Source organism: Aquarana catesbeiana, linkage group LG08 (genome assembly GCF_042186555.1).
Source record: "Aquarana catesbeiana isolate 2022-GZ linkage group LG08, ASM4218655v1, whole genome shotgun sequence".
Taxonomy (NCBI): domain Eukaryota; kingdom Metazoa; phylum Chordata; class Amphibia; order Anura; family Ranidae; genus Aquarana; species Aquarana catesbeiana.
In genome coordinates, this window is record NC_133331.1 from 284,812,153 (window position 1) to 284,824,501 (window position 12,349).

At 43.0% G+C, this 12,349-nt stretch overlaps 1 protein-coding gene across 1 annotated transcript; it reads left to right on the plus strand.

Moving 5' to 3' along the window:
- The first annotated feature begins 236 nt into the window (after positions 1-236).
- Positions 237-9,042, plus strand: LOC141104633 (uncharacterized). The gene is made up of 7 exons (XM_073594290.1): positions 237-502; positions 2,116-2,226; positions 2,357-2,527; positions 2,614-2,737; positions 2,854-2,951; positions 3,060-3,198; positions 5,327-9,042. Exons 2-7 carry the CDS (start codon positions 2,122-2,124, stop codon positions 5,956-5,958), a joined length of 1,269 nt encoding a protein of 422 aa, XP_073450391.1. The 5' UTR covers positions 237-502; positions 2,116-2,121; the 3' UTR covers positions 5,959-9,042.
- Positions 9,043-12,349: the final 3,307 nt, after the last annotated feature.

Sequence of the window (12,349 nt, forward strand, 5' to 3'; positions counted from 1 at the left end):
ATCTCAGAACCAAAAGATTAGTGGCAACCATTGGTGCACAGAAGTGGGTGATCATGGAAGGTATGAAAATATTTCGCAAGGTATGGGATCAATGGTCAAAAAATTCTTACACAGCGCTCTAGTACTCATTTTAACATATTATTTGTATAAACTCTAGGATAAGACATACTTATACAAGAAGAGCAATTTGGTGTTATAACATTACGTGTTTCACATATTTCTGAACTTTAGAGCGTGATCCAATTTATTTTTTTATTTAGTAATTTTATTAATTTTCAATGCCTGATTTTACAACGTAATAGGAGAATGCTCGACAAAGCCACGGTCAAAGTGTGAGGAATATAGACTGCAGTTTATATATTCTCCACAAGGCGTGATACCACATATCATTGGTGGAACACAGAAACGGGAAGTGATGTAAAGTACAGATTGGAAGTTTGTGGTGAGAGGTGAGTTGGGAGGAAGTAGAGAGAAGACATTGCAGGAACTGGCAACAGAGGAGGTAATAAGATATTATTTTATATTTATACCCAGCAATCCCCCCGTGATGTCCGTCCTCTTCCTCCATAGTCACTGTGAAGTTTATTAGAGATAGAGAGAGTAATGCTTTATTATGTGCCTCGAGGATTCTTAAATATCAGCCCATTTCCCCAACTGTCCATCCAGAACCTCTGGTTTATAGACCAGATACATCCTAAATATAGAGCCATTTATCCAACTGTCCATCCAGAGCCTCTGGTTTATAGAGCGGATACATCCTAAATATAGAACCATTTATCCAATTGTCCATCCAGAGCCTCTGGTTTATAGAGTGGATATATCCTAAATATAGAGCCATTTATCCAACTGTCCATCCAGAGCCTCTGGTTTATAGACCAGATACATCCTAAATATGGAACCATTTATCCAACTGTCCATCCAGAGCCTCTGGTTTATAGAGCGGATATATCCTAAATATAAAGCCATTTATCCAACTGTCCATCCAGAGCCTCTGGTTTATAAAGTGGATATATCCTAAATATAGAGCCATTTATCCAACTGTCCATCCAGAGCCTCTGGTTTATAAACCAGATACATCCTAAATATAGAACTAACTGTCCATCCAGAGCCTCCGGTGTATAGTCCAGATACATGCTAAATATAGAGCCATTTATCCAACTGTCCATCCAGAGCCTCTGGTTTATAAACCAGATACATCCCAAATATAGAACTAACTGTCCATCCAGAGCCTCTGGTTTATAGACCAGATACATCCTAAATATAGAACCATTTATCCACCCTCCATAAAGCTGTCTCGGGGTTGTTTTGCTCTCATCACTTTGAGATAATGGACATTCTGTCTTCTCTGGATCGGGATATGGAGAGGATGAAGACTGAACTACAGTACTAGGACTTTAGTCCATGATTCTTTTCACTCTAAATAGTTCATTTGGGCCAAGTTGAATTTTTTTCTTTAAACTTGTCAAAACTGTTGTGTTTTTATTTACGCTTTATATATTTTTTTTATGAATGAGTAGCGATATGTACCTTTTACTTATTCCAGATGCTGAAAAGCCCCCTACGCACAGACCCCAAAAACCACTGGTCCAGGGATTAGGGAAAGAGGCCATTGTCCTCAACAACATCAGGAAAAGGAAAATACTAGACCTAAAGGGCCTGATATGAACTATGGGGGAACCCCCAAGCTGGCTTTTTAAACCACCCCCAGCTCTTTTGTTTACATGGCTGGGGATTCTTGAGGGAGGACCCCCCACATACATATAAAAAATCAGCGTGGGGTTCTCCATAACTAATTCCAGGCCATTCAGGTCTGGTATGAATTTTAAGGCCCCCCCACCCTGAAATAAACAGCATGAGGTCCCCATCCCCTTAATATATACCAAAGCCTCTGGGGGCAATAGCCTGCTATCAGCTGACTCAGTACCACAGACGATCATTAGTAAATATGTTTCTGTAAATCAAAAAGGAAGCATAGCCAAAAATGTTTGTGCCATACCTTCTCATAAATATCATAAGAGGATAAGTCTGAGGGGCCAGAAATATGGAGGAACTTTGAGCAAACATTATTCTTCCCAGTACAGTCCAGATAATTCTCAGTTTATTATCCGTCTACAGAGGAATATGGATCTCATGACCACTTCAATGAGCATGGAGAAGGTGTGGAATCACGTGAATGAAAGGATATTGGACCTCACCTTGGAGATCATCTACCTGCTGACCGGAGAGGTGAGGAGGATTCTGGGAGGTCACATGACATCACTCTTATCTCTATTAATAAAACACAGACCTGACCGGAGAGGTGAGGAGGATTCTGGGAAGTCTGTAGTGATAATTATTACTTTCTCTCTTTACAAAGGATTATAAAGTAGTGAAGAAAATATCTGGTGATCCATTATCACCCAGCAGACGTCTTCACAGGACATCTCCCATCACAGTGCCTCCACCTCACTGGCCAACAACAGAGGGAAAGAGTGGTAAGAGGATCCTAAAAGCCACCAAGAAGATCATTGAGCTGCTGACAGGAGAGGTGAGCGGTGGTGGGAATTCTGGGACATTATCCAGTAACAGAGAAGGGATGTGTCTGGATGGTGACGGTATCATTGTGTGTGTCAGGTTCCTATAAGGTGTCAGGATGTCACTGTCTATTTCTCCATGGAGGAGTGGGAGTATTTAGAAGGACACAAGGACCTCTACAAGGACGTCATGATGGAGAATCAGCCGCCCCTCACATCACCGGGTAAGAGGAGACTTTATTGTAAAGGAGAGAGCAGTACGGAGGGTCCACCTAGATCCCCCATCATCTGATAAACACATAGAAACAATGTATTCAGTCAGTGTGTGTGTTTCCTACAGATGGATCCAGTAATGGGAACCCACCAGAGAGATTTCCCCGTTCTCTGTATTCCCGGGATTCCACACAGGAAGAACATGAGATCCCTCACCATCATCAGGTAGATGGAATGGAGCACCTAGAAGTTAAATGTGAATCTAAAATCTGTTGTCCTGTTGTAGTAGGACTCATTTTTCCAGATGTTGTATTATGTCATTTGGGGGATTAGGGTAAGGATCTGATTGATATGAAAGTTGAAATTAAAGAGGAAGAAGAGTCGTTGGTGATTGGAGATCAGCAGTCTATGGAGGAGGGGGAGATGATTATGACAACTAAACAGGAGGAATCTTCCCAAGATATTGGCACAGGTAAGTAATAAGCACCTAATTTAGAAAATAAGATGCTATACAGATGTGACAAACCACAGCCATAATAAAAAATTTCCGTATTTTGTCTAATATGAGTATTTCCTATGACATCTAGTAGCCATAATGAGTTATACCTCATGATATACTATCAGATGTGGCCATAATTTCTGGAGACTTCAACAAAATAGTGTCCTTCTGCACACAGATACTGACTTCCTGTTGCATAAATGTGAATGAGATGGGTAAAAAATGGCTTCAGCTCCTGTTGTCCACCTGTAGATAACTCCTCAGATGCGTTTTGCCCTTTTCGGGGTTTAATTGTAGAGGCATCTCTAAATATAAAGGCATACAGCACAGTACAGTTACAATACAAATTACTTGTAAGAGCTTACAATCTAGAAGGGAGGTGCAATTGATACAAAAAGGTAATAAATGTGTGGAGATGAGTCGATGGAGAAGGTGAAAGTTCAGTTGTTAAGCAGAGGTGGGATAGGTTTCCCTAAAGAGATGTGATTTTGGGAATCACCTAAAGGCAGACAGAGATATGAGTAGGAGATAGCCAGACAGACAAGGGTTGGGAGTTCTAAAGGAGCTGACGAGGAAGATAGGGAGCATGACGTGTTGGTAGGAGAGGGGAGAATGATCTCGGTATATATTTTGAGATTGTGGTTGGAGGTGTAGAGGGCAGAGTTGTAGATGGCTTTGTTAGTATTTTGAATTGTATTAGTTGGATGAGCAAAAGCTAGTGGAGGGGTGGTGGATGCTTAGTGGTTGGTAATGTGGATGAGCCTGGCAGACGCATTTAAAATAGACTGAAGGGAGATAGTTTGTGTCGAGGTAGAACAACGAGGAGGGAACTGCAATGGTCAAGGAAGAGATATGAATATAGTGAATTTGCAACTCATGATTAGGCAAAATGAGGCCAAATAAATGTTGGACCAGGGAAGTTGAGAAGCCAGGTCAGTATAAAAAATTCATCTTATCTTCTGTAAATTGAAGGAATCATCATTTCAAAGGAACTCTAGTCATATGATCTATGTATAGTCATTTGGTTTGTAAATGATTGGTGTCTTGGTATTGTTAACCACTTCAGCCCCGGAAGAATTTACCCCCTTCCTGACCAGAGCACTTTTTGCGATTCGGCACTGTGTCACTTTAACTGACAATTGCGCAGTCGTGCGATGTTGTACCCAAACAAAATTGATGTTCTTTCTTTTGGTGGTATTTGAACGCCTCTGCGGTTTTTATTTTTTGCGCTATAAACAAAAAAATGCGACAATTTTGAAAAAAAACGCGCGCGCCTGCTATCCATGCCACGCGAGCCAACGTACAGTTACGTGGTTTCGCGCAGGGGAGCCAACTTGCCGCAGTAAAGCTGCAGTGGCTGGTCCGGAAGCGGTTAAATACTGGTTTCTACATCTCTGTCAGTAATAACATTTCACACATTCAATAAGGAAAAGATTATATTCAATGCATAATGTCATTGATGTATCTACTCCACCACAGAACATTTGCTACACAAGAGGTATTATAAATCATATGGTAGACTGATCAAAAGAACGTAACTTCTGTATGTACCACACTACCCAATGTTCTGTACGTCATATAAAAGGTCCATCTCCATTCCTCAATATGTCATGTTCCCAACAAATGAGGTGGAGATACTGTACACCATATGAAAGATCCATCTCCATTCCTCAATATAACGTCATGTTCCCAACACATGAGGAGGAAATACTGTACACCATATGAAAGGTCCATCTCCATTCCTCAATATAATGTCATGTTCCCAACAAATGAGGAGGAGATACTGTACACCATATGAAAGGTCCATCTCCTTTCCTCAATATAACGTCATGTTCCCAACACATGAGGAGGAGATACTGGACACCATATGAAAGGTCCATCTCTATTCCTCAATATACCGCAATCATGTTTCCAAAATATCAGGTGGAGGTAGGTATTGCACACCATATGGAAGGTGCATCTTCAGTGATCACTAAAAAATGGTAAACTCATAGTTTGAAATAAATGAAAAAATATACTATGCTCATTTTATATATATTTTCTTGCTACATAAATTAAAAAATAAATGTAAAATATATTTTTTTAAATCGCTTTCCAACAGATGGACGCTATGTAGAAAATTTGTCACAAAGAGGTCCTATTTTATCTCAATATTATAACTCTGAAAATAATGGCAACAGGCAAAATTCTCCAGGGTTAAATCCCATTACTCAGAATCTTCCTCACAGGCCTTACTGTTTGGAGACATCAAAGGATCTCCCTAATCCCGAGGAAACTTCTGGAAACACAGATACTTTGACTTCAGATATCAATTGGGGATTTCACAGTGCAGATAGACCAAAAGACCCATCTAACCTCAAGGAATCTTCTCCAAGCCAAGAAGGACTTCACACAGAGGAGAGTTCATTGTCATGTTTGGGTTGTGGGAAATCTTTTAGGATGAATTCTGAACTTCTTATACATCTCAGATCCCACACCAGGGTGACCATTGTATGTCCAGAGTGCGGGAAAACTTTTACTGATAAAAAAGTATTTAATGATCACCAGAAAATTCACACAGGTGAGACTCCTTTCTCATGTTCAGAGTGTGGGAAATATTTTACGGTCAAAGGAAGCCTTCAAGCACATCAGAGGATTCACAAGGGTGAGCGTCCGTATTCATGTTCAGAGTGCGGGAAATGTTTCACTCAGAAAGGACATCTAATTAGACATCAAAAAACACACCCCTGCTGATGCTGCTGACAATTGATCTTTCGCAGGATGATTTGTTTAGTTCAACAGTATAATAGAAATTTCGTTTTAAGGGCGTACAACCCTACAGAAGTGATATTCCAGTTGTAGTGGGAGTCTGGTTTACTTAGACGTTTGCTGGCTTCTTCTATCTTTTGGACACTCCAGTTGTGATCTCTACCTTCTACAGTTCCTGGCTCTGTTCCTGCACACATTTGGGATATGTTGGATATTATAGACCAGTGATGGTGAACCGTGGCACTCCAGATGTTTTGGAACTACATTTCCCATGATGCTCAGCTACACGGCAGAGAGCATGAGCATCATGGGAAATGTAGTTCCAAAACATCTGGGGTGTCAAGGTTCGCCATCACTGTTATAGACTGTTCTAGTCAGCCATGTTGACTGTTGTTTTTCAGCACCACCTGGAGAAAGAAACAGACACCAAAAAGCTTCATCAAAGTACACAGGGCATGTTTTAGTAGGCCCTTTGACTCCCCTGCCAGTCTCCTTCACCCATGTTGATTAAAAAATGTAAAGAAAAGCAGATCCATCGTCAACGTCATCCAGTGATGTAGATCCTCATCAACCATGATGAAAGACACGTGCCAAAAAAACCCCAAAAAACAGACACTTGCTGAAAAACAGCTCCCTGAGCCGTTACCGGCAAAAGGGAAGGGACCAGGGTAGGGGTGACATCATTGACCTATTATGGCTATGTGGCTATATGTTTAGGCTATGATGTCACGCCCCCCATTCCTGCCCCTTTGCTTATGTGGCCAGGGACTACCAGCTGTGTAAGCAAATCTATCGCCAGTGGTTGCTCAGGAGGCAGAGGGTGCCATCACCTGCTGTATCCTTAGCAACCAGTGACATCACCAGGCCTATTCACTTACATGGTTGGGGAAGCTGTCATGTTCATCCATGTTGAGAACAGAAAACACAATATATACCTTTCCATACAGAAACATATTGAAACCTATAAAAACTTAGTTTACTTGGCTAAAGCAAAATGGCCACTAGATGGAGCCGAGTAGCTTAAGAACTATGTATGCTCATCAGCTCCATCTAGAGGCCATAATGCAGTATTTTCCCTATTCACATTCGATCTGTAGAGAATATAGCCTGAGAATTTTCGATTCCTCCACATTCCCACAGAATGAACATACAGTGTCAATGGGCGAACAGCTCTGCTTTATTTTTTATAAATACACCCCTTACATCACTTCCTGCTTTTACCTTAAATATTTTGCTATCTGTATCTTACATCACTTCCTGTCTGTACCTTATATAATTTCCTGTCTGAACCTGAACAGCTCTGCTTATATAATTTCCTGTCTGTACCTGACATCACTTCCTGTCTGTACCTTACATCATTTCCTGTCTGTACCTTACATCATTCCCTGACATCATTTCCTATCTGAACAGCTCTGCTACTTTTTTAAATATATACACCCCTTACGTCACTTCCTACTTTTTGTTCCTTGTTCAGTTGCTGCATCCCCCACTTCCTCGCATTCATTGAAACTACGTGTAAATTCCTACTGTGGAAATGGGGCAAAATCAAACATTGTCAGGCTATACTCTCCGAATCTGTGAAAACAGCATTACGGTCACTAGATGGAGATGATGAGCACACTTATTTCTTATGATACTCAGTGCCACCTAGTGGCCATAATGCAGTATAGTTATCTCATTGTGGTATTTGACTAAGCTTTACCATATTTTGCCACTAGATGGAGCTGACAATACAGGTATAAATCTCATGGAAAAAATATGGGACATTTCAGTCAACTTGCATGTTGCATTTCAGTCAAAACTTGCATTTTCTGACATTCATGTACCTGTTTTGTAAATAGACCCCTTAGTGTCCATTTAGTTGTGGCTCTCTCTACACTCAGAACAGTAATATGGCTTCTCACCAGGGTGAGATCTTTGCTAGACTGGAAGGCTTTGAATTTTTCCTGTGCTGGTTACATACATTGTTGTGTCTCTGTGTACAACTACCCACTCCTTCTGATCCTGTATGTCTCACCCACTCCATTCCCAGTGCCTCTGTGTGTTTTCATGCACTCATTCCAGCTTGGCCTGTACTACCTACTGACCTGTGATCCCAGTATCTCACGCCATAAGGAACTTTTACCAATATATCAGTACTTAGTTCCCAGTAGCTGCCTGTCAGAGCTGCACAACCTGGGAATTATCTGCAGCAGAACCCACCTCCACCTATAGGGGCTCTGCGGAAGACAATGCGGCTCCTTAGACCAGTGGTTACCAACTTATGAGCTAAAGGGGTCCTCAAATGCAGCCCCTGACATCACCAAGGGGCCGCATATAATGTTCAGTATATGTAATTCTTGAGAGCACTGTCAGTAACTGCAGACCTAATAGAGGAAATGAGGGTCAGAGAGTGTGGACATGCTACATTTGTGGCTAGGGATATGCTGCAGAAGACAATACGAAACATGATACATGAGCAGAGGCGTAGCTTGTGGGCCCCAATGCAAAAGTTGACTTATAGACCCCCCCCCCCCCACTACTTCCAACGTGTGTGCAGATACATCCACCGCATGCCAAGAGACTCAAAGTGGTTTTGAGTTCCCAAAGTTCCTCTTTACATCAGAGGACAGGGATCACTGCTGGAGAATCAGAGGACGGGGATCACCGCTGGAGAATCAGAGGACAGGGATCACCGCTGGAGAATCAGAGGACAGGGATCACCGCTGGAGAATCAGAGGACAGGGATTACCGCTGGAGAATCAGAGGACAGGGACCCCTGGCAGATCACTTGGCAGAGCTCCTTTCCCATCCCAGCACTGTATACAGCTCCCCACACTACACAGGGCTGAAATCACATTCCTTTACACACAGTCTATCAGCCTTCACAGGGTGTATCTGGCTTTTATGTTTCCCTTCTGACCTGTGAAATTCTCTGGTCGGATTGACAGTGTAGTTGCAGTAGGCAGATACACCCTGTGCAGATCATGGCTACCTGGCTGTGTTGTAAAGTAATGTGATTTCAGCCCTGCGGAGGAGGAACAGGATAGAGTGCTGTAATGGGAAAGGAGCTCAGCAGCCGGACATAGCATGCAGGGTGGAGGGGGTAGTCGGGGGGCTTTTGGGGGGGGGGCAACTTAGATCTGGGAGGGCAAAGCCATGTGACACAAAAATCTGGAGCCTGCAGCCCTTCAGGCCCCCCCCGAGGAGGTGTTAAGGGATTTGTTTTAGCAATTTCTGAAGGTTTCTCTGTTAGTGTTGGTAGGTGTTGGGGGAAGGTCACCTCCCGGAGATGTGTGTCTTTTCCCCAGTTGTCAGGGAAGTGGGGTAAGTAGACATCCCTGGGTGGGGGGGTACAGAGAATGCCAGCTGGTGATAGGAGATACTGAGCAGTGTCATACCTAACCAGTGACATTGGTCCCATCGTGGCTACAGGACGGCACTCTCCTCCTCTTGCCTTGTTGAGCTTGGTTACCATTCCATGTTGCCAGCACACAGCACAGACACTTCCCCATCCTGGGCTGTTCTCACCTCGTGCTCCTCTCCATTCAGGAAATGGCTCACAGCTTCTCCCCAGCTAATGGGAACAGAGGGGTGGAGACTGTGGAAGGCAAAGTAGAAACCCAGTACTGGAGCGTGGCTATGGGGCCCTAGGGCAGATCGGAGCTGGATTTTGTGGAGGATATGATATGACACGGAGGCTGCAAGGGCCCCCTGGAGCTAGGGGCGGGGTTGCGATTGTGACCCCTGCAACCCCTGATGCTACACCCATGTCTGTGAGGGTAGTAAAGATTGATGCTATTATGCAAATCAATGTTTCCACTACACACTGCCGAGGGCCGCACATCATATACTAAAGGGCCGCAGGTTGTGCATCAGGGCCTTAGACTCTGAACCTTTGACCTTCTAGGGGCTCTCATCTTCACTGTACGTGTGGGTACACTGTGTTTCCCCACCAGTGCCAATAGATATGTTGCCTAGCCTTGACTCCAACTTCCTCTGGGCCACCTATGCAAATCTATGGTCCTTATACATTTCATCACTCCTGTGTTCCAGTGAGGTTTAGTACTCCAGTCCTCCTAGGAACTTCTGCACTCTTGTCTCTCTGTAGGTCCAGCACCCTTGTGCTGCAAGTGACTTTTGCTAGTACTCCCGCCTACCTGTTAGCCCAGCATTCCAGAGCTGAAAAATACTCCTGCGCACATGCCTACCTATAATTCTACACCTGAGTGCATCTCTGAACCTGGTCAGCTGTAGCCTACATGGGCATGCTTCCCAAGCACACTGCCAATAATTGTGCTGGCTGCTCAGGAGGTCCACAATCCTCAGCCATACATGACACTTCACTTGGAGAAGGCACCTGGAGCAGATGGATTCGGTAATAAATACTATAAAACCATTGAGAGATATTTCACCCCATATTTAGAAGAATCCTTCAATGCTCCAATGTTTCCCAACGAGAGCTCGGATGGTATTATGGTGAGAGTTCCCAAGCCTAGGACTGATCCCTCTTATGTCCTATGCTTCTCTTGAATACGTATGTCAATTTTTATGCTAAGTTCTTGGCTTCCTGTACGTACCTGCTCCTCCCAATGATGGTGAAAAAGGATCAGGTTGGCTTTGTTTGCAATAGACAGGCTCTGTGGCTTCACCACTCAAAATATACTTTACCCTTTAGTATCATTTGATGTCTAATGTTTCTCCTTGAACTGCACATATTTATACCCGTAAGAGGGCTGGCCATGCAAATATTGAGCCTAGGAGTGTCTATATATGACTTTGAGTTGTATTGTATTGCCTTGCAACTTGGACCACCTTTCTTTTTGTTTGTTCTTTCTCTGTGGTTTTCTTATGTTGATCCATTACCTATCAAGATATTGCTCCAGGAAGACCTATGGCTGACCTGTTAGCTTGTGTATATGCTGCCTTCCTCTGAGAAGTGCACAACCATTCATTTAAGCTAAAATGTAATCTATTTATGTTTTCTATACTATACCAGTACATTTTGTAATTGTGATAGACCCAACCAGGTCAGAGGTTTTTGGAGGGGACTGCAGGGTATCCTCTTGCCTACTGACTATGGGCCCTGGCTTTTGAGGGGGCTCGATTCTTGGGAGGTGTGTACCTGTAGGAGCCTTGGAGTGGTCTTGCTTTGGATTCTGGGCCGTCTCCCTGAAAACAAACTCTGGGAACCTAGGACCTGGATACAGATTTGGGGCATTTGTGCCCAAACTAGCATTGTGAGACTCAGAGCAGATGTTAATATAATCATCTCAAAACAACCTGATGCTGGGGTCTCCTGCTATAGTCTGTTTACTGAGGCATCTTTCTCTCATGGTATAATTTTCCAATTGTGTGCCTCCTGTGTGTGAATTCTAATTGTAATTTAGTCACCTATTGTTTCTGTCTGTCTGCTAATCCATTTTGAGAGTTGGACAGCATTAGGTTTTCTTACTGGGGAACTGGTTTCGAAAAGTCTGGGTGGACACTGAGACACCTAGGCTTGTCTAGGTCACTAGTTAGCCTACTATCTATTTAGATTACTGTTTATGTTGGCTGTTTCTTAGCTATGTTAATTATCTTTCTGTTTCCATAATGTGATCAAGCTCTTATCTGATTTTGTGTGATATACAGGCCCGGGACAAGGGGTGGGCAGGAGGCAGGTGCCCTGTGCACTGTGGTATCATGTGAGGTGGGGGGACCGCAAGGAGATTGAGGGGATTTTTGTTAGGGGGAGGAATTTGGGGGGCAACAGGGTAAAAGAATTGTTCTAGGAGGGGAAATGTGGGGGTGGGGGGCTGCTGGGAGTGGTGATTCAGCGGGATTTGTGTTAGGAGGAGGATGGGAGAAGAGGATATGTGCTAGGAGGGGATCTGGGGGGTTTGTGCTAGAAGAGGCGATATAAAGTATATAATTAAATTATATGTGATCTTGCGCATAAATCTCAGTTGCAGTGAATGGTTGAGAAAAGTGCTGAAAATAATCGTGTGTGCGGCAAAGTCACCAACCAATAATAAAACTTTCCACCAATAAACTCATCTACAAAAAATGTGCTCACATGTGTAACAGAATAGGAATGATCAATACATAACACAATACATGTGCAAGCTATAAACATAAAAAAGGGGGTGTATACAATGAATGTTCAGAAAAAAGTGTTCAAAATGATGTGCAAAACACCCAATGTATTCAGTGAAAATACTAAATAAAGTTCGAATAAAAAAATTCAAATAAAAAATTCCAATGTGTAAATTCAAGAGTCTTCACCAGCAGATAAAAAATAAATAATGTGTTGACCTTTGTTCAAATGATATCCCTTCATTGTGCTCCCATTGCTCTTACCTTGAGGGCATGGATCAAATGCCTTGAACCATTCCTAGGACAATCACCTCGGTGT